Genomic DNA, 23,469 nt, shown 5'->3' with positions numbered 1-23,469 from the left:
GTATTCCATTCACACTGCCTTGGTACACATCAAAATCACAAAGTATACCAGAGATTCCAGTCCTTGCCCACAGCTTGAACCCCCATGGGTTTGGCTTGCCACGCATGTACTGTTTGATGCTGCTGAATTTCCCCCTGAAAGGGATCATCATTTCATCAACAGAGTTATGTTCTTCAGGGACCACTTTTAGGCATTTCTCTCTGAAAGCATCAAGCCATGGTCTGAGTTTCCAGAGTTTGTCACTTTTTTGTTCCATCTCAGACACGGTTAGATTGTTCACAAAATGTAATGATGTCAACAGAGACTGGAATCTGTTTCGTGACATTACATCAGCGACAGGACTGTATCTTGTGTCTGCTTCCCAGTACATACGGACTCCAGGCATTTGGACAAGACCCATCTTCAGATACATGCCAATCATCTGCTCTATTTCCTTTGTGTTTGTGTTTATAGATGATCCTTTCTTCTGAAAACTGTACTGATTTGTGTTATCTGCCAGAGCGTTGATCATATCTTCTGTCACAAACTTCTGAAAGTACTCCAGTGGTGTGCAGAGGGAATGGACATCATTACTGACATCCTGACCAGAAAAATCAGTACTGGGAGAGATGAAATTCTTTTTCAGCCATCGATATCTGTCACGGGGCCCAGTCTTGGCATCAGGATGTTCTGCCTCTGTTGGGATGATTTGAACATCAGAAGTTAGGTGGTCATCGGGTAATTTATTTTCCTTGTCCACTTCACCGATAACTCCATATTCCACAACTTCTATCAAGTAGACCTATTGTTCAATTAGACATGCAAACACTTTAATCCTCACCTCCTGGAGATTTATCACCTTCTCAAGTTTAAAGTGCAGACAAAACCTTGCTATCACTTTGACCCACTGTTGTAAAATTACAACATAGAAATAACCAGCTCTAAATCTCTTAAAATCAGTATATTCAATGATGTCATAAAATCTGCATGATCTACACATATTAATGATCACATAAAAAAATATTTCAAGCTTTTTACCTACTTTAGTCCTGATGTATCCCGTCCAAAACAACAAGATGATATACTCCAAAGCAGGCAACAGGGTTGTATGACTTCATGGCCAGATAAACAGACCTATTTACACATTCAACCATCCAATGGTGTTGCAGAACTGAACAATAGGTTCTATTAGTAATGTACATGAAGTTTTAAAAAGAAAAAAAATGGGGGAGGGTTTATTTTGTAGCCTTAAATGTGATGTTGTAATATTACAACACTGGGTCTCAGGGGAGTGCAGACAAAACCTTGCTATCACTTTGACCCACTGTTGTAAAATTACAACATAGAAATAACCAGCTCTAAATCTCTTAAAATCAGTATATTCAATGATGTCATAAAATCTGCATGATCTACACATATTAATGATCACATAAAAAAATATTTCAAGCTTTTTACTTACTTTAGTCCTGATGTATCCCATCCAAAACAACAAGATGATATACTCCAAAGCAGGCAACAGGGTTGTATGACTTCATGGCCAGATAAACAGACCTATTTACACATTCAACCATCCAATGGTGTTGCAGAACTGAACAATAGGTTCTATTAGTAATGTACATGAAGTTTTAAAAAGAAAAAAATGGGGGAGGGTTTATTTTGTAGCCTTAAATGTGATGTTGTAATATTACAACACTGGGTCTCTGGGGGTTAAACACATACTAGCACAAAGATCAAATCTCATACCTAACTGCTAGTTTTTTACTTAACAGTTGGTTTACTTTGTTTTATTTAACTATAGAATCATACTTAATGGTTGATAGACAACTTGCTGATAGATAGCTTACCCTAACTTATTTAAACACATATTAGCACCAAGAACAATTCTCAACACCCACTCACACATCTTCTCAAAACTCACTCATAAATCCTACTTACAGACATAGGCACTCCAAAAAGATAGGTAACACCAATAGAACAAAAAACACCAGAACTAACACCCCTATCCACACACACAAAAAAAAAAAATGGCAACACTCACAACCAAACTCTACATAGTCCTACTACTGCTCTCCATTCTCTTAGACAAATGGAAAACTGTCGGATATCACACTCACTCCATACCCATCCTCACAACAACACACAGACTGCTTCAATCCACTAGGAAACTGCAAACCCCCAGAACACTGATAACATGTTCATCATCCAATCTTGAAAACATTCACGCAACCTGGAGAAAAAGACCACCATCAAAAACCAAGGCCAACTCTCAAAAACCTCAATATACATCCAGAACTATTACCAATACTCACACCACACAATCTCCCACTAAATTCAAATCAATTGATTGCGCATATCTGAATATATGATCAATCAGCCCAAAGACAGAACTAATTAAAGACTGGCTGATCAAAGATAATTTAGGTTGCCTCTTCCTAACCGAAACCTGGCTCACTTCAGACTCAGATCCTCGCATTACTGAATTTTGCCCAAACGGTTACAAACTAGAACTAGTTTGCAGAGTAAACAGAAGAGGTGGAGGTCTGGCAATCATTGTAAAAAATAACCTCAATATTAAAGTCCTTACCAAGCACTTCACCCCTCACCTAGACCTTCTTGCTTGCCAACTCTCAGACAAGTCTCTCACAGGAACTCTGAACTGCCTTCTATGCTATGTCACTCCAGGAAAATGGAACTCTTCTAAACAAGAACTAGAAGAATTTATCTTCCAGAATTCCTTATCTTCCACACACAACCTGATCCTAGGAGACATCAACCTCCATTTAGAAGACCACACCTCCAATCAAGTAGCAGACATTCTTTCATTCCTCAATACCCTATCTTACCAATTACTCAATCCTGAACCCACACATGAAAAGGGTCATCAACTTGACATTGCCGCTTACACATCTCCCAACCTCAACACACAAAACATCCACATCACCAACGGCTCTTGGAATCCAACCTTATGGTCCGACCACTACAAGTACACCTTCACCATCAATTGGATGTATAATAAAATCAAACCTATTCCAATCACAACCAGCTTCAAATCCAGACAGAAAATCGAACCCATTACTTTCTGGGACACAGTAGACCCATTACTAGACTTAAACAACCACAAGGAGTTCATAAACACATGGCGTTACATTAGTGAAACCACTTTGAACAAACTAGCACCACTAAAAAACAAAAAACAAAATAAGCAGACCATCAGACAAATGGTATGACACTGAACTCATACAACTAAAGAGGCAATGCAGACAACTAGAAAGATCATGGAAAAAACAGAAACAAGACCACATTAAAACAGAATGGAGATCCCAAATCAAACAATATAAAATCAAACTGAAGGAAAAACGTAAAGACTATTACTCCAAACTCATTGGCACTGAAAAACTAGACACCAAAAAACTTTTCAGCATTGTAAAAAACCTCACAGATACCAAACCCTTCCTCGCCACCCAAGGAACCCAGACTCCAACAGCTTCACAATTATCGGACTACTTCAAAAATAAAATCACCACAATCAGATCTACATTCAACAATTCCCAAAATATCATTGAAGAGATACCAATAAAACCCACAAATGACGAAGCCATCTCAGCAGATAGGACCTGGACCAACTTCCCAACGACACAATGGTCAGACCTGGACCTGCTATACAAAAAATACAGCAAATCCTCCTGTGATTTGAACAACTGTCCTCCTTACCTATTAGCAACAGCATCTACCAAATTCATTACTTGTTTCACGTTATGGTTGCAAACCACTCTCAAGGAAGGTCAATTCCCTCCAGTACTTGGAGAAATAATAATCACCCCCATACTAAAAGATCCCAAAGGCCCAATAGACAACCCAACAAATTATAGACCAATTGCTTCTATCCCACTATACATCAAAATCATCGAGGGTCTAGTTGCACAATATCTATCCAATTACCTTGAAGACCACAACATTCTACATCCAACTCAATCTGGTTTCAGAGCCAATCACAGCACAGAAACATTACTGGTATCTTTACTTGATATAGCCCGACAGCACCTCAGCAAAGGAAACAACTTACTAATCATCCAACTCGACCTTTCAGCAGCATTTGACTTAGTAGATCATCTAATACTTCTTCAGACACTAGATGCCATAGGAATAACTGGTAAAGTTCACAACTGGTTCCAAGGCTTCCTTCAAACAAGATCATATAGAGTTAAGTCAAAAGATATTTTATCTGAACCATGGACAAACCCCTGCGGAGTACCACAAGGATCCCCACTATCGCCCATACTATTCAACCTCTTCATAGCTTCCTTAGGCACTGCCCTAGACGCCCTAAATATAACATCTTTCAGTTACGCAGATGACATAACCATCATTCTCCCATTTGACATACAAGACCCCAGCTCCAATGAACACCTGATAACAACACTAGAAACTGTAGAAAAATGGATGAAGAACCATAAATTGAAACTGAATGCAGAGAAAACCAAATTCCTACTACTAGAGAAGGAACAAAAACAATCTATAACAGAACTGGAAGTAAATACAATCAAATATCCCATACAGAGCACTCTAAAAATTCTAGGAATACAATTAGATAGACGCTGCATTATGCAGACACAGATACACAAAGTCATACAGAAGGCATTCTTCACCATGCGAAACCTAAGAAAAATAAGAAATTTCTTTACCAAAGAACACTACAAGATCATTGTACAATCCCTCACACTCAGTAACTTGGATTACTGCAACAGCCTCTACCTAACATGTCCTAACAATATGATAAAACAACTACAGACAGTTCAGAACACTGCCATCAGACTCATCTACTGTCTCAGCAAATTTGACCACATCACTCCCGCCTATATAGACTCTCACTGGCTTCCGATAAAAGCAAGAACTCAATTCAAGTTCTATTGTCTGCTGTTTAAGATAACCCATGGAACTGCCCCCTGTTACCTAAACAACCGCCTAAACCATTACCGCTCATCCAGATCAAGAAGAACTCAAAACCTATTCACCTTCCCACCTAATAATGGAACCCGTCTTAAGAAACTATACGACAGCCTTCTAGCGACTCAGGCAGCAAAAATTGACCCCACAATCACCAAACTAATGATCAATACAACAGACATCAAAGTGTTTCGAAAAGAAATCAAAACATTTCTATTCAGAAAACACGTCATTACCAACTAATATCCTCCCTTTATGCACAAGCTTTCCCTCGTTAGAATAACACATTAATTCAATTCTTAGAACCTTTCCTATCATACATACTCTGATTCCTATATAAACATTTTCCACACTATCCAATAAATTTCTTACTTCATTATTAGGTAACTTCCAATCTGTAAACCGTATATACTGATAATCTCCACTATATTCTGTTATCACTTGATTCCCTTGATATGTAATTCTCAAAATTGAATCCTCTACCACACCATGTAATGTACACGAATCACTGTTATGTAATTTATCTAGATAATCTATATTACGCAATTCTTTTGGTAATTCCTATAATTTGTATTCCGCCTGAACAATATATAATGTATTCGAAATTAATTTTCCTGTGAACTGTTTTCCTACCTTCTTCTACTCTATGTTTATAACCTAACTAATTTATTTTTCTCAAGTACTTTAGCAAGAATGTGAGCCTTTGGGACAGTCAGGGAACTCTAAGTACTTTCTCTTCATCTTAATTAATCTTACTTATTGCATTTCTTCTGTTTATACTGTAAACCGCTTAGAACCTCACGGTACAGCGGTATATAAGAAATAAAATTATTATTATTATTATTATTTCAGGGTGGTGGCTGCATTTCACCTCCCCCTACCCCTTTGCGTGCATGGGTCCGCAGGGGTCAAGAATCAGTTGGACTTTGGTCCGACATGGCAGCCTGAAGATTTCAGCATTGGAGGACAGTTCCAGTGAGGCAGTATGTCTTCACTAGATTCAGCTATTTTAAAGAGAGCTGAGGCAGGATGCAGCACAACCACAGCATAGGTCACAATGAGTAAGATTGTTACAACCTATAGGCAAAATCGGGGGAGGAGCAGAGTCTGCAAATCCCCATATTTGCAGGTTTCTTCCACTTCCTATAAGGTCCCCCACCTGCTAAGCCATTGTAGGGCCACATTTGGCGCCAAAATGCTGCTGCGATGGCCATCTTGTATTTCCCAATTTTTCAAAGTGCTCCTGAACCTTTAATTCACCTCGTTTTGCCTCAAAACTAGTAGGAAAAGGTGTCCCCAGGCTTTTACTCCTAATTTTAGATATACAAAAATCCAAGGGGAGAGTGTGGCACAGTGGTTAAAGCTACAGCCTCAGCACCCTGAGGTTGTGGGTTCAAGCCCTCGCTGCTCCTTGTGACCCTGGGCAAGTCACTTAATACCCCCATTGCCCCAAGTACGATAGATAGATTGTGAGCCCACCGGGACAGAGAGGGAAAACTGCTTGGGTACCTGAATAAATTCATGTAAACCGTTCTGAGCTCCCCTGGTAGAATGGTATAGAAAATTGAATAAATAAAATAAAGTGGCCTTCTTTCCTTAAAAAAAAAATATACAAAAATCCAAAAAGGTATTAAACACTCTATTTGTGGAGGCGTTTAAATGAATGAATATTGGCAATTTATGAGGTTTCTGGTTTTATTATATGGAGATGATTAAGAGAATGCATTTGTTTTATGGAAGATATTGTTGTATATGATTTGTCTGTTTTTAATACTGTGATTGTATTTTTGTAAGCTTCCTAGCTATAGGCGGGTAAGAAATTTCTAAATAAATAAATTCATGCCATATTTGTGCTGGATGGACATTGGAAGAAGCACCCTTATGCACACGCAGTATGGCACGTGAAGGGGGTGGGAGCTTTGGGCTTAGCCTCCTTTCAGGTCTTTTATGGCTGAGGAGACACTGGAAGACCTATCTGCCAGGAGAAAATCCCTTCCAGAGCCTTGGAACACCGGCTTACCTAAACAGGAGTATGGAAGCCAAGGAGCCTAAAAGATGCAAGATTGGAGTCATGTAATGGCAAAATATTGCTACAATTAGGGTCCAAGATGCACAACATAACCCCGACCTTACATAAATATCTGAGTGGCTGTACTGTAGCACTAGATTTGTAAATATGCTGAGTGACTTAAAATAGCATGTATTGCCAGAAATAAAAATCTGTTTCCATTTGGGTTGGAGTATAATCTTTTGTTAATAGCAAGCCTCCTAGGTGTCTAAGTAAACAATCAAAATAAATTACAATGTAAACAAGTCACTCAAACTGGAAAGCAACCAAAAATAAGACTTGTGAGCATAGAGTATAAACAGTAACTTGTAGCAGTATCCTCAGATACCTGTGCTGTTATTCATCAACGAAGGCTTTTAAACAGCTTGGACAGGTTAGAAGATATCATTTATCGGGTTCTGCTTTTGTATAAAGTGCAAATTTTAGTGCATATGTATAAAATCATCTAGTGTAAACTTTTGGATTTAAGACAGCACTTATCTTATAGCGTTGTCTTTGCGCAACGGGACCCGTTTCGCCGATCCTTCGGCTTCTTCAGGGGTCGTAATAAATCTGTGAATTTAGCTGCCCATAATTTATTACGACCCCTGAAGAAGCTGAAGGATCGGCGAAACGGGTCCCATTGGGCAAAGACAACGCTATAAGATAAGTGCTGTCTTAAATCCAAAAGTTTACACTAGATGATTTTATAGTTATGCACTAAAATTTGCACTTTATACAAAAGCAGAACCTGATGAATGATATCTTCTAACCTGTCCAAGCTTTTTAAAAGCCTTCGTTGATGAATAACAGCACAGGTATCTGAGGGTACTGCTACAAGTTACTGTTTATACTCTATGCTCACAAGTCTTATTTTTGGTGTCTAAGTAAACAAGCCATATTACTGTATAGAGTTTAATGTTAGGAAGGCCCAGGCTTCCATGTTTCCAAATCCCTATCATTTTAGAGAATCTAATTTTTGATTTCTTTCTACATCAGGAAAAAAAAGCCAGCGTTCTCTGAAGGTGCTTAATACTCGTATCTTTTTTCTTTAAATCTAAAAGTAATGTATGCCAAAAAATACCCAAACCATTCACTGTATTGAACAAGCTAATTCTCCCCATTAATGGAGGATATACAGCATATTGCTGTAGAAACTACCTAGTTATATTTTGTAATTTGGTGATACTTTTAGTTTATATTAATTATCGTTACAAAGTTGTGTACCTAAATAAATGAATCCTGAGCCCGTTTTAAGTAGTAATTGTTGTAGAGGCTAATTGGCTAAAATCTTAGCAAAAATCTTGGCCTCGTAATTGAGAAGGTCTGTATGAATCTGCTAAATGGGGATTTTTACTATGCTTCAACCATTATCAAAGCCCCCTGCATAAAGACAGTCTCTGTATCTCTAAAAATTAAATATTGTTGTTGAAACAACCCTCTAATTTCAGGCCACAAAATCTTATAAAATTCAGCCAGGAGACCATCTACTCCAGTGTTTTTGAAGGGCAATTTGCTTTATAAAAGAGAATGCCTCATCATTTGAAACAGGCGTATTGAGCAAAAGAACTACTGAGATTCATCCAGTTTAGGTAACTGCAGACCTGAGAGGTACATGATGCTGTCCAATCCCAAATCTCAAGAGGTGCATATAGTCTAGAAAAAAATTTCTAAAAAATATGAAATACCGTATATACTCGAATATAAACTGGGATTTTTGGGCCAAAAATGGGGGTCCTGGTTTATATTCGGGTCGTTCCCCAGTGACCACCCAAAACCCTCCAGGACTTCATGCAGGCTTGCCTTAGGCCGGGACAGGAGGGATCCCTCCCATCACATGCCCCGGCCGACACTAACAATTACCACCCTCCCTCCTTCCCTCCCTCGCGTACCTAGTTCCCTGGTTTTCCAGCGTGTATGCGCTGAAATCCTCTTTGTAAAAGTAGTAGCCAGCGGCGCACCTGGGCCGGCACGCAGGAGCTTTTTGTGCTCCCAGCTAGCCCTGCACTGCTCATTGATAGGCTACCGCGAGAACGCGAATCCCGTTAGAACTTGCGGCAGCCTATCAATGAGTGGTGCAGGACCAGCCGGGAGCATGAAAAGCTCACTCCTGCGTGCTGGCCCGGGTGCACTGCTGGCTACTACCTTTTAAAAAAAAAAAAAGGATTTCGGCGCATACACGCTGGACCACCAGGGAACTAGGTAGCGAGGGAAGGTGGTAATTGTTAGTGTCGGCCGGGGCAGGAGACAGCAGGGATTCCTCCTGTCCTGGCCTACCACTAGGTGGTTTGAGTTAAGGAGCTGTTGGTGGAAGGGAATTTGTTTGGATTGGGAGGTGTGGGGTAGGGATTGGGTGCTTTCGGGGGTTAGCATTTGTGATTGGGGGAGGAGAATTGCCACAGCACAGCACAGTGCCTTGCACTACCAGGCTGCTGGTAGCACAGCTGCAGTTGTTGCCTCTTTTTCAGGCGATGGTACATTCAACTGCACCATCGCCAATTGTGACAGCTAGTGCATGGTATTGAACCATTTGCTAGCAATCACTGCTGGCTGAGTTAGAGGGCAGAGGGGAGTTCGGGACAGTCAAGCCATTGTGACATCACTGATGAGGTTGGCTCTTTTTAGGGGGAAGAGGGTAGGGAAGGAAGGTGGGACAGTGTTCAGAACCTGGCAGGGAGGGGGAAAGTATTCAGAGCCTGGTAGGGAGGGGGGGCTGAGTGCAGAACCTTGCAGGGGAGGACGTGATGGAGGGAACACTGGGTGCAGATCCTGGCAGGACATGGCACTTGAATGTTAAGACCCCGACTTATATTTGCGTCAACCATTTTTTTTTATTTTTTTTCATTTTTTTTTCTTCTTCTTTTGGGGGGTGAAATGGGGGGTCTCGACTTATATTTGGATCGACTTATATTCAAGTATATATGGTACCCTCATTTTTTCAATTGAAGTACTTTGAGAGCATCTATATTTTTCTACTAAGTGAGCCAACAAAGTCTCTGATATGGTTTTTTTTTTTGCATATGCTTAGCTTTGTCTCTCTTCTGACTTGATTCTCTCAAAGCTTTTATTCTTTCTCGTGAGACTTTTTCTCTTGCGAGAGATATATGAAATAGTGTCTCTCAGTATAGCTTTTGCTGTTTTCTAAAATCATGTGTGTTTAATACCGTAGTCCTTATGATGATGTACATTAACCCCCTCTTTTACGAAATTGCAACAGCAGTTTCTAGTGTGGGGAGCCGCGCTGAATGCCCGCCCTGCTCCTGACACTCATAGGAACTCAATGAGCGTCGGGAGCAGCATGGGCCATTCAGCGTGGCTCCCCACAATAGAAACTACTATTGCAGTTTCATAAAAGGAGGCCTAAGTCTTTCCATCTGCTCTGGAGATATTTTCATGAAATTTGGAATTGGTGTATAAGTTTCTAGAGATACATCACATCTATCTAGTTTCTCTGGGGACTCCCTCTATCTCCAGCCAAATCGGAGCATAGTTTAACATAGTAGGCCAATTTCCACTATTTGTAAACAAGGGGCTAAAGAGGCAGCTAGAGGTAATACATTTTAGATTGAGTTCCATGAACCTTAGGTAGATTGGTGGTGATGTCTCAGCTGCTGGGTTGGAGGAGTTGCCAGATATGCCTTATAATCCGGAAATATTCCCAAGGAGCATGGGTTGCCTATCTAAATTAATGTGTGTTTCTGATACATTGACCTTGTGGATCAACAACACTTGAATGTTTCTTCACTAGCATCCCTTTAAGAAAAAGTATAACTCCAGCTTTTCTAATTAGTTGGGCCTGCCACATAATTTCCTACTTGCCAACAATACAATTTTTAATGTTCTTAGAACCTATAAGATTTTACTGCGTTTTAATAGGTGATGAACTCCCTCCTACATTCCAAGATATTGTCCTATCCAGGGCCGCCATCAGGGCAGTACTACCAGTCCTGCATTCAGGGGCCCGGAGGTGACAGGGGGCCGGGGCTCCCCCAGGGTCCTAGGCAGTGTTCCCTCTAAGGCAGCGGTCTCAAACACGCGGCCCGCGTGTGGCTCTCCAGGTTTTATTTGCGGCCCGCGGTCTGGGGGCGATCATTCTCTTCCTTTTGGAGCAGCAGCCGGCTCGTTCGTTCAAAGCCGCGGGTTGGCGGCTCCTTGCGCTATCCACTCCTGCATCGGAAGCCTCTCTGACGTCACAACATCAGAGAGGCTTCAGACGCAGGCGCGGATCTCGCAAGGAGCCGCCACCCGCGGCTTTGAACAAACGAGCCGGCCAGACACACTGCTGCTCCAGTGGCGTACCAAGAGGGGGGCTGTCCACTGTTCTCCCTAGAGTGCGGCTCGCGGCTCGTCTAGAGTAGTGGTGCCGAACATGCTTCCCTTCCCTTCTCACTGCTGCCATCGGGGATCAGGCCGGCACCGTATTCTTTGATCTCCCTGCTTCTCTTCCCTGTGGGGCCGACAAACTCTCGCTGCCCAACGTCAATTCTGACTTCGAGAGGACGTTCTGGCTAGCCAATCGCTGCCTGGCTGCCCGGAACGTCCTTTCCGACGTTAGAATTGACGTCGGGCGGTGAAAGTTGTCGGCCCGTGCAGAGATGAGAGCAGAGAGATGGCTTGTTCCCGATAGCGGCAGAAGCAGCCTATTCCGCGGCGGTGGTGGCATGGGGGAGGCCGGAAGGAAGAGAAAGAAAGAAAGAAGGTGTGTGTGTGTGGGGGGGGGACAGGGAGCCCAAAAAAAAAAAGCAAAAAATGGGGGCACAGAGGAAGGAAGGAAGGAAAGAAAGAAGGGGGGGGGTGACAGGGAACCAGAAACAAAGCAAAAAAATGGGGCACAGAATCAGAGAAAGACAGACATAGAGAAAGAAAGAAAAATTTGGGGGGAGGGAATGAGGTCTGGAGGAGAGGAAGCATACAGGAGGCTGAAAGAAGGGAAGAAGTATTGGATGCACAGTCAGAAGAATAAAGTAGCAACCAGAGACTGATGAAATTACCAAACAAAGGTAGGAAAAAGATTTTATTTTCAATTAGTGATCAAAATGTGTCTGAATTTATATTATGCTGTCTATATTTTGCACTATGGCTCCCCTTTTACTAAATCGCAATAGTGTTTTTTAGTGCAGGGGAGCCTATGAGCGTCGAGAGCAGCGCTGGGCATTAGCGCAGTTCCCGGCGCTAAAAACTGCTATTGTGGTTTAATAAAAAGGATGGGGGTATATTTGTCTATTTTTAATATGGTTGTTACTGAGGTGACAATGCATAGAGTCATCTGCCTTGACCTCTTTAAAAAACCCAGAATAGGAATGATAATAACATTTTCTCAGCGTATAGTGTGCTTTGTGTTTTTTAATTTATTTTTGGTAGATCATTTGACTTGATCATTTTAAAAGTAGCTCGCAAGCCCAAAAGTTTGGGCATCTCTGAGCTAGAGCGTTGAAACTGTGTATTTCTATTTTATCCCCCTTTTACAAAACTGTGGAGGCGTTTTTTAGCGCCAGCCGTGGTGGTAGCAGCTCTGATGCTCAGAATTCTATGAGCGTCAGGGCTGTTATCACCGTGGCTAAAATCCACACTACAGTTTGCAAAAGGTGGAGGGATTCGTTTGTGATGACATATTCCATACTAGGTGAAGGTGTTTTCTGTGTTCTGTGTGTTTGAAAGACATGGTTTTCTGTTAGGACTGACGATCTGTGCTGGTCTGGCTTGTTAGTTTACAATGGTGTATTGATGTACTGCTCACATCAATATATAAGATGCTGCCTTTTCCTAGGACTCATGTGTGACGTGTGGTTATGTTACTAAAAATCATGTTTTTCTTACAGATGGGGGGGTGCCAAAAAATGATGGGTCCCGGGTGTTACATATGCTAGGTACGCCACTGTATGTAAGAGATACCAAAAGCTGGCGTAGCAAAAACTTTAAGTAAATTGTTATTCTTCTAAGTTTGAGTATTTAACCCTCCCACAATCTCACGGGCACTTGTTCAAGTTTCAAGTTTATTGAGATTTTGATTAAACACAATATCAAATATTTTCAATGCGTATAAACAAAAATAAATTTGGGGAAATAAATAAAACCATTTGAACAATAGACATACAAACATATCCATAGATGATTAAAAATACATAAGGGAGTACAAGGATAAACTACATTTGTTTAAAAATGCGTGCCTCCGTGCCTGCTGATAAATTTGTGGAGTATGTAACTTGTCGCTCATAGCATATTTTTTTTTGCACACACCTCATCAATCCTTAGAGGAAACATGGTCTTAGGCCACCATAGCACAAATTCCTGTATTATGCTTCTGCTGTGCACAACAATAAACACTGGCTGTCATACTTTTTTTTGTCCCCTGCCGATTTCCTGATAGCACCCCCCCCGGACAAAAGCGGGGGGGGGGAAGTGGTGCGTGGGGGGGGCCCAATAGGATTGCTCAGTAAGGGGGCCCAGAAATTTCTGATGGCGGCCCTGGTCCTATCCATGTTGTAACGAAACTTGTAATAGAAAAGAAGATGAAAGTAGCAATAAAATACAGGAAGTGGGGAGAACATCCCAGCCTACATCTGTCCCAGGTGACAATTTACCAATCAAGTTACAAGTTATCCCTTTGGCATCCTATACTATCTATCTGAACCTTGCATTATCAATTCCCACATCCCAAACCAGAACACCTGGAGAATCTGGATACCTACCCATTTCCCTAATAGTGCCTGTTCAGCTTCTTTCTTCCCAAAACATTTCCCTATTTTATAGCCCTTTTAAATACTTCAACTCCCAGAAGTGTATTTTTGACTTGTGGTATATCAAAAATAAAACTGAAACCTGCCTAGAAGGTCTTCAATAAATTGCCTCAGATTGTCAAAATCCTTTTTCTGCACATTTAAGGATTAAGTTGGGGAAGATACCAAGCTATTGCTTAGATTACTGTAACTGCTGAATGGGAAAAGCCAGTCCTTTTCCCTATTCAGCTGTTTCTGAACACTTCTCCTCCCCCCCCCCACACATTTTGGGTTAAGACTCTCTTAGGAGTCATAAGGCTTCATTTCATAGTAGTAGTGAGCTATTAGCATATCCTAGGCCAGTTCTAAGGGACCCTCAGGCTATTGAGTTCCAGGATACCCTAATGAATATGCATAAGAGATTTACATATAATGGAGGAGACAGGCATGTCATGCATAGTCATTAGGGATATCCTGAAAACTCGATAGGCTAGGGGTCCCCCCAGGACAGAGTTGAGAGCCACTGTCTTAAGCAAATAACCCAGAAGGTGATTCAATTACTTTCCTGGGCTGTACCTGATAGTTATGCCTCAACATTAGGTGTTAATACTGTATCTAGCACCATGGTTGTTTTTAACAGTTTTGACTCAATTGTAAACTTTAACTTGGATTTTTAGTCTGATTTAACCACAATGAGTTCAAGGTGAATTACAAAAAAAATAACATTGTACAATAAATCACACAAAATTATTCAAACTATACTGCACAGTATGAATAAAATATTTTATATATTTTAAGCCCATAGATTTCCCTAAACTTCAGATTGCCAAGGGTGAGCTGTTAGATCCTAAAAGTTATTTTAATATTTTTATGTATAATTTATTGTAGGTTGAAAATGAGTATGGAAGCTATTTTGCCTGCGATTTCAATTACATCCGTTTCCTTGAGAATCTGTTCCGTCAGCATCTGGGAGAAGAGGTGGTACTGTTCACGACAGATGGTTATTAAATATTGGCTTTCTGAAGTGTGTCACTCTACAGGGACTGTATTCAACTGTGGACTTTGACCAGGTTGGCTATGATCCATCCCAACAGAGAATGGGCTAGCCTTTATTCATAAGGGGGGTGGTAGATTTATAAGGGGGGGGGTAGAGTTTATAAATGTTTCTGTTTGTAAGCCGTCTTACATGTGGAAAAAGGGTTCCTTTTGCAAATTGGTAAAAACATGCATAAAGTAGGCATGTGGAAGTAGTGAGATCAAGTGATCTCTGTGCGAGTGTTCCAGGGGTATGAACATAAGATTTCCGCTGAGGGTGCAGAACCGTAGTCCATCGTGCCCAGCAGTCCGCTCACAGGCAGGCGTCCTCTGGTCAAGAGACCAGCGCCCTAACTGAGACTAGCCCTACCTGTGTACGTTCTGGTTCAGCAGAAACTTGTCTAACTTTGTCTTGAAATCCCTGGAAGGTATTTTCCCCTATGACAGACTCCAGAAGAGCGTTCCAGTTTTCTACCACTCTCTGGGTGAAGAAGAACTTCCTTAAGTTCGTACGGAATCTATCCCCTTTCAATTTTAGAGAGTGCTCTCTCATTCTCCCTTCCTTGGAGAGGGTGAACAACCTGTCCTTATCTACTAAGTCTGTTCCCTTCAGTACCTTGAATGTTTCGATCATGTCTCCTCTCAATCTCCTCTGTTTGAGGGAGAAAAGGCCCAGTTTCTCCAATCTTTCACTGTACAGCAACTCCTCCAGCCCCTTAAGCATCTTAGTCATTCTTCTCTGTACCTTTCGAGTAGTACTGTGTCCTTTATGTACGGCGACCAGTGCTGGACGCAGTACTCCAGGTGAGGCGCACCATGGCCCGGTACAGCAGCATAATAACCTTCTATGATCTGTTCATGGTCCCTTCTTTATTATTCCTAGCATTCTGTTTGCCCTTTTCACCGCCGCTGCACATTGCGTGGACGGCTTCATCGACTTGTCAATCATAACTCCCAAGTCTCTTTCCTGGGAGGTCTCTCCAAGTACCACCCCGAACATCCTGTATTCGTGCATGAGATTTTTGTTACCTACATGCATCACTTTACACTTATCCATGTTGAACCTCATCTGCCATGTTGATGCCCATTCCTCAAGCATGATTATGTCACGTTGCAGATCTTCACAATCCCCCTGTGTCTTCACTACTCTGAATAACTTCGTATCGTCTGCAAATTTAATCACCTCACTCGTCGTACCAATGTCCAGATCATTTATAAAGATATTGAATATTACCCAAGGATACAACAATAGGCCCAAGAACATAAGTCCAGGGAAAACACAGGCTTTATAAAAATAGATGTCCGGAGCCAGCCTAGTCAAACACAAGTTTGGACTGAGTTTGGGTGGAGTGTCAATGCACATGTATGTTTTGTAAAATATGCGTACAAATGCATACAAAAAGTACACAAGTTTTACACCACTGTGTTTGACTAGGCTGGCTCTGACATCCTATTTTATAAAGGTTGTGTTTTCCCTGGACTTATGTTCTTGGGCCTATTATTGCATCCTTGAGTAATATTAGTGTGGAGGCTAACAAGTTGACCCTGCAGGGCTGACCCAGGTTGGATTCCAGATTTGGCTACTGCTGCTTTTTGAGTTGGCTAGGGCTAGGCAGCCCCTAGGAGGGATCACAATCTGTAACACTTAATAGTAGAGAACACTTTCTAGCCTATGAAGGATGCCTCAATTTGTGTGGCTAAGGACTACCCCTGCAGAAGCTGGACTGGGTGGTGGAGAGGGGGGAGGGCACATGATTGTCTACCAGTTAGTAAGAGGTTCTATATGTGCACCTGGTACAAAAATGCTTTTTACAGAGAAACCTAAGTTCCAGAGATAGGACTCATTGTTTGGCCTGTAGCAGCTGAGATAAGCGGAGGTATAGAGAGGCGACCTCAGGGACATAGCAGCGTAGTCCTTGCATTCAATCTGGAAGTCTTCACCGTTGCTTTGGAGGAGTAAGATCATTTGGAATGAGCATCATTTTGACAACGTGTGACAAAATTAATCCTACAAGCTTAAGATCTGCCTGTGTTGATAGTATTCTCTTGAATTAAGGATGTTCTCCAGAGACATATGCCCAGAACTTACTTGCCTGGTGCAAAAGTAGTGGACCTAAAGGAGTCACCTAGGTAATGTTTTACAGTGCTGGGGAGAAACCATTTACCATGGTAGAACCAGAACTCTAGGATAGCATTCTCAGAAGTACTCCCGTTCTATTCTTAGGGCTCCAGAAGATGAGTGAGTAGATGACAGTGTAAGGAAAAGGACTTTAGATTTGCTAGCACTGTGTAACATTGTGGAAGAGGGAACCTTATTCTGAAAGGATATATTCTAGCTCTACACGGGTCAAAGTGGATCATTCGTGCTAATATTATAAAGGAGGTGAACTACTGTATATAATTAAATTTAAACGGACCTTTCTCCTCCCCCCCCAAAAAAAAAAGGAGACAAAAAGGTTGACTCGAATATAAACCAGGGGGTTTAATATTAAAATGTAGTGCCTTGCCCTGCCCTGCAAGGCTCTACATTCAGCCCCACTCCCTCCCTGCCAGGATCTATACCCATTCCACCCTCCCTCCCAATGCCTTGCAGGCCTCCACCAGGCTTGCCGTGAATCCAGATGGTCCAGTGGTGTCTGGGACACCGCTTGTCCCAGCCAATCCTAATTATTTTTATCTTCCTCCTGCCTCCATCCCCCGTACCTTTAGTTTCCCTGGTGGTCCAGCAGTGAATCGTGGCAGGAGCGACCTTCTTTCGCTCCTGCCCATGCAAGGTGCAAAGGGAGAAGGAGGTGATTTTGCAGCGAATCCAAGAACGATTATTGTGACCCTTGTCATGGAAGTATTCAGCCATCGTCTGGGGAGAGGAAAGGAGGGGTCAGAGTTCCTAGAGTTGTTTGTGCTGCTGCTGAGAGTTGTAGAAGCTATGTCATTGATCAGTCATTTATGAAGCTTTGCTGCCCATTCAAACAGCTCTGGATCTTCTGAACCAGAGCTGGCATCTAACAGTTATTTGGACTTGGCTGCCTCACTTATTGGTCTTCCTACACTGACCATTTGCTTATACTAGTTCTGGGCTAGCCCTTAGTGATAGCAGCCTTGATGCAGGTGTCGGCTCTTTTATATCTGATATTAATTAAGCAAATTCACCCTAGACTTATCTCTTCCATGCAAGGCACCTTATTGTTCCTCTGCAGAGATAATGCTCAACTTCTTGACTTCTCTTCCCTTATGTGGCTGTAGGGATCATTTAATTTTTTTGAGCTAAACAGTCAATCATTTTCAGTGCAGAATCAAGAGCTTTGCCTGGTTTTTAGTCTGATTTAACCACAATGAGTTCAAGGTTTTTGCCTGATTTTGTAACGGACAATTTTGTCATCTTCAGCGCTGAGAACTTCAGCTGTATTTCATTACTCCATCTGATTGTCCTTACATTTCTTCAGACAACTGTTGGCTGCAGCAGGGCTTGTTGTTGGCTTTCCAGGACATGGGCTGCCAAGATGTTGCAAGCCAAAAAGTGTGTGGGCGGGGGGAGAAAAGATCACGACCAAGGTTAAGCATTTTGGTGTTTTTATATGGCTCTCGATCATACCTCATGTCGGTAGCTGAACTTGTCCTCTGAAGAGCTGAGATGTGCCTGCTATGGGCAAGGCTTATCAGGACAACCCTGTTGCTTGTTTCAAACTCAGCTATACTGTATATTGCAACTCAGATACCCAGCTCTATATTGGACAGGTACCAAAGTTAGCTAAGTATCTCCCTTGCATTGCCTGGCTGTTGAGTAAAGTAGCCTTTTGGTTGCACCTATTGATACAGTCAAAGGATAGAGATTTAACTTTAAACTTTTCTCTGTAATGGTAGTCGGTTCTGCAGCACAACTGCATCAGTCTCCTGGGAGGGCTGGTAATGGGTGAAAGTAGCCTAGAAAAGGACTTGGGAGTACTGGTAGACAAGACAATGAAACCGTTGGCACAGTGTGCAGCGGCCTCTAAGAAGGCGAACAGAATGCTAGGTATTATCAAGAAAGGTATTACAACCAGAACGAAGGAAATTATCCTGCCGTTGTATCGGGCGATGGTGCGCCTACATCTGGAGTACTGCATCCAATATTGGTCGCCGTACCTTAAGAAGGATATGGCGATACTCGAGAGGGTTCAGAAAAGAGCGACGAGATTGATAAAAGGTATGGAAAAACCTTTCATATGCTGAAAGATTGGAGAAATTGGGGCTCTTTTCCCTGGAAAAGTGGAGGCTTAGAGGAGACATGATAGAGACTTACAGGATCATGAAGGGCATAGAGAAAGTGGAGAGGGACAGATTCTTCAGACTTTCGAAGACTACAAGAACGAGAGGGCATTCGGATAAATTAAGAGGAGACAGATTCAGAACCAATGCTAGAAAGTTCTTCTTCACCCAGAGGGTGGTGGACACCTGGAATGTGCTTCCAGAGGGTGTGATAGGACAGAGTACAGTATTGGGTTTCAAGAAAGGATTAGATGTTTTCCTGAAGGAAAAGGGGATTGAAGGGTATAGATAGAGGATTAATATACAGGTCCTAGACCTGATGGGCCGCTGAGTGAGCGGACTGCTGGGCATGATGGACCTCTGGTCTGATCCAGCAGAGGCACTACTTATGTTCTTATGTTAGTCGTCTTTTTCTTACTTATATGTGAGTCACTTGGACATTCTCACTGCAGCACACAATTATATTGCTTCCAAGCACCAGCCAGATGTTCAGCTATCCTACATCAGCAGGCTGCAATAGCTCTAGCTGCCTGTTACATCGTCCAGTTAGCAGCCTGCTGTCCTTTTCAGTGCGCCTAGCTCTCCTAGCTCAAAGGCAGCAGCTGCTTGGGAGACATTTGGCTCAGGTGCTTGAGTGACCAGCAGTGGGCAATGCCTGGAAGACATAGTGGGTAATGAGCAGCAGTAGCCGCCTGTATAGCACTGGGAATTTGACCTCTTGTTCGTTGCTTCGCTTAGTCAGCTTGTTGCAGTGATAGTGGCCAAAGGTAGGTCGCACCTGGTGCAGCTGTAAGAATTCTCTTCTCAACGGCGCAGCTTCATCAGCTGTGGTGAGATTGTTCATCAGCTGGTCCTTGAGTCACTGGAAATCTGCATGGGTAGTGCATATTTTTATTAGTGGCTGTATTTCTGTCCTATCTAGTCTAGCAGTATTCTTTGTCTCCTAGCTATGCTGGCCCTAGGTGAATCTCAATCTGAAGGTGGTCTTTTTAGACTCCATTATTTGACAGGATGAATAGCGGAGTTGCAGACACTGTGTTGCCAGGGTCATTTACAATTTTTGGAGGTGGGTATTTCCCAGTTCTTTCCTTCCTAAGGCTGTTTCCACCTTTTATCTGTCAGCTGATTTTATTTATTTATTTTTATTCCTTCTGTTCAAAGGGAGGATTATCTCTGGTCTAGTTCCAATTGCTTTGGTGTTTGGATAGCTATAGGATTCTGGTGAACTGCTTGGAGGTCACAAATAAGTTCAGGTTTTCTGATTATCATCTCTATCTATCTGTCAAACAGGCTTCCAGTCTATAATTGCTATGTGGCTCACGGACACCTTTTTTTACTTTGGCATACTTCGTGGTTGGTTTGAGTCCTCCTTTTAGATCTCTAGGCGGACAGTGAGGGCTTGGGCTGCTTCTTTTGTCGAGTTGCCATTTATTTGCATTGCTGACATGTGCTACTCTGTGTCTTGGCTTTCTGTTCTCAGAGTCTTGAAGCATTACCACTGGGAAGTTAGACAGAGGGTATGCATCCTTTGGGGTGACAGTCCTTGTTACAGAGAATGCCATATCTCACCCCCACTTGTGTACTGCTTTTGGTATGTCATTCATGTACCTGAATTGATCTGTGGGACATAATGGAAGAAAAAATTAGCTCTTTCCATTTAGTCCCAACAGATCAGTCCAGAGGTCCATACTGCATACTGTTTGTATTTGTTTTCCTTTCTGAGTTTTTATATCTGTCGTCAAAAGAAGTGAGAAGCATGTATCTGACCCGGAAACCTTCTCTCCAACGTCGGAGGGAAGGCTTGTGGGTCAGCCACATGGAGCATGTAAACCGCTGCCCACTCGTCCCTGCAAAAACTGCTGCTGAAGGCAAAAGGAGCAACCTAGCTAGACGGCCATGAAGGAAGCGAGCTCAGCTTAAGAAGAGTAAGGGAGAGAGGGGACATGATCTGGGAGGAGGGGAGGAGCATGGGAGGGACATGATTTTGGAACAAAGACTGGAATGCAGGGAGGGGGGCACAAACTCATGATACAGAAGGAAGGAAGGGGATATGAACATAGGACATAGAAGGGAGGGAGGAAGGGGGCACTAACTTGGAACATAGGAGGGAGGGAATAGAAAGGGAGAATTGTTGGGCGTGAGTGAGAGGGAAAGAAATGGTGCAAATGGGAAAAGGAAGAAAGAAGAAAATCGGGTATAGAGGAGTGAGGTAGAGATGCATGGGGAAAAGAAGAATGAGAGAAACTTTTGATATGGTGGTGGAGAGGGACAGATTATGACAGGGTGATGTCATCCACGGAGCCCTGATGGGGACAACTGACAAGCAATCTTGCTTGAATAACTTCAAAAAGTTCTTGACTGCTGCACCACGCATGCGCGAGTTCCTTCCTGCATGATGTAGGGAGTGCAGATAGCTAGCTAAGAAGCCAACTGGAGGAGGTGGGTGGGTTGTGAGAATATCTGCCTGCTGTCCCTGGATAAGACAAGACAAGCAGGCAGCATATTCTCACATATGGGTGACCTCCAAGCTAACCAGAATGGGATGGTGGGAGTGTTGGCGTTAAGGAGAATAAATTTTGTAATACTGTTTGGCCCAAATGGCCATCCCGTCTGGAAAATGAATCCAAACAGTAATGTGAGGTGAATGTATGAACTGAGGACCAAATGGCAGCTTTGCAGATTTCCTCAATAGGAATAGATCTAAGGAAAGTGACAGAAGCTGCCTTAGCTCTAACCTTGTGGGCTGTGACTCAACCTTCTAGTTGCAGACCAGCCTGAACATAGCAAAATGAGATACAAGCAGCCACCCAATTGGAGATTGATTTCTTGGAAACTGGATGACCCAACTTGTTTGGATCAAAGGAGACAAAAAGTTGTGGAAAAGATCTATGTGAATTAGTTCTTTACAAATAGAAGGCTAAAGCCCGTTTGCAGTCCAAAGTATGCAGAGCTGTTTCTCCAGGATGAGAATTAGGCTTGGGAAAAAACACTGGAAGTACAATTGATTGATTGAGATGAAATTCTATAACAATGATTGGTAAGAATTTTGGATGAGGGCGGAGTACCACTTTGTCATGATGGAATACTGTGAAAGGAAGATTCGCTCCCAAAGATTGAAACTCACTAACTCTGCGAGCAGACGCGAGAGCAATAAGAAACACTACTTTTCAAGTGAGATATATTTATGATGAGCTGTAGACATTGGTTCAAATGGAGGCTTCATCAGTGTAACAAGAACAACATTGAGATCCCAAACCACTGGAAGTGGTTAGAGAGGTGGTTTGAAAAGCCCTTTCATAAATTTGGAAACCACAGGATGAACAGGAGCAGAAAGAGGTTTCCCCTCTAGTGGCTCATGAAAAGCAGCAATTGTGCTGAGATGGATTCTAATGGAGGTTGATTTGAGGCCAGATTGAGATAAATGAAATAAATAATCCAAAACTAAAGACAAGGAGGTAGACTGAAGATGAAGATCGCACCAAGCAGAAAACCTAGTCCACTTCTGGTTCTAACATTGTCTGGTGGCAGGTTTTCTGGAAGCATCTAAAATGTCCCTGACAGATTTTTTTTATATAATTCTTTATTCATTTTGAAACTTAAAATAGTGCATACATTAATACATTACAGAATATATTAAAAAATAGCACTTTAAACTTTCAATAAAATATATAAATAATATTTTCACCCCCCCCCCCATCTTATTTCAATATAATCAAGAAAACAATCCCAATATACTATCTCACTTACTCCCTTCCACCCCCCTCCCTGGATGTGTAAATTCTAATCAGGAGTAAAGGGAAACATCTTTCAAGTAGTATCAATAATGTTAGTCAATGGACCCCATACCCGTTTAAACCATTTATTACCTCCTTGCATAAATATCATTTTTTGTATCTATAAACTAAATACCACAAAAAAGTGCCACAAAAAAGTAAAATTCAAATGATCAAAATTTTTCCAATTTTTTGTGACCATTTGGATGGCTACCCCAGTCATGATACCCAACAGTTTGTTTTTATGTTTATTTATTGGTGGCTTAAGGGATAATAATGACCCACAGATTACCGTTTCATAAGATAACGGAATCAGTGTCTCTAAAATCAAGTTAATATGTCCCCAAATAGATTTCCAGAAGGTAAGTATTTATTAAAGGACAATAGAATAGTAGGTGATCCAGTATCCCTATGATCAGATGACAGTGCCAACATCTATTTGATTTTGAACTGTCTAATTTCTGTAAATGAACAGGGGTCCAAAAGCTTCTATGTAACAAGAAAAACCAAGTTTGTCTCATTGATGCTGACGCTGTACATCTCATAATCCAAAACCAAATTCGTGGCCATTGAGTAGCAGAAATCTGTTGCTTAATCTCAATGCTCCAAATATCCCAAAGGCTCATTTTTGGTTTCTTATTTACACAACCAGATATTAATTTATACCACTGGGCAGCCTGATGCCCTAGGAGATCTGTCTGGAAGCATAGGACTGGCAAGCTATACTGAT

At 42.0% G+C, this 23,469-nt stretch overlaps 1 protein-coding gene across 1 annotated transcript in view; it reads left to right on the top strand.

The window, feature by feature from the left end:
• Positions 1-23,469, top strand: part of LOC117353909 (beta-galactosidase-like) — a 164,131-nt gene that overhangs the window by 29,930 nt on the left and 110,732 nt on the right. Inside the window, 2 exon segments of the mRNA XM_033930432.1 lie at positions 14,575-14,688; positions 14,691-14,760. Of these exon segments, the coding sequence (XP_033786323.1) occupies positions 14,575-14,688; positions 14,691-14,760 (184 nt within the window).

Source organism: Geotrypetes seraphini, chromosome 2 (assembly GCF_902459505.1).
Source record: "Geotrypetes seraphini chromosome 2, aGeoSer1.1, whole genome shotgun sequence".
Taxonomy (NCBI): domain Eukaryota; kingdom Metazoa; phylum Chordata; class Amphibia; order Gymnophiona; family Dermophiidae; genus Geotrypetes; species Geotrypetes seraphini.
The sequence above is the reverse complement of the archived record's forward strand: the minus strand, read 5'-3'. Positions and strand labels throughout refer to the sequence as shown.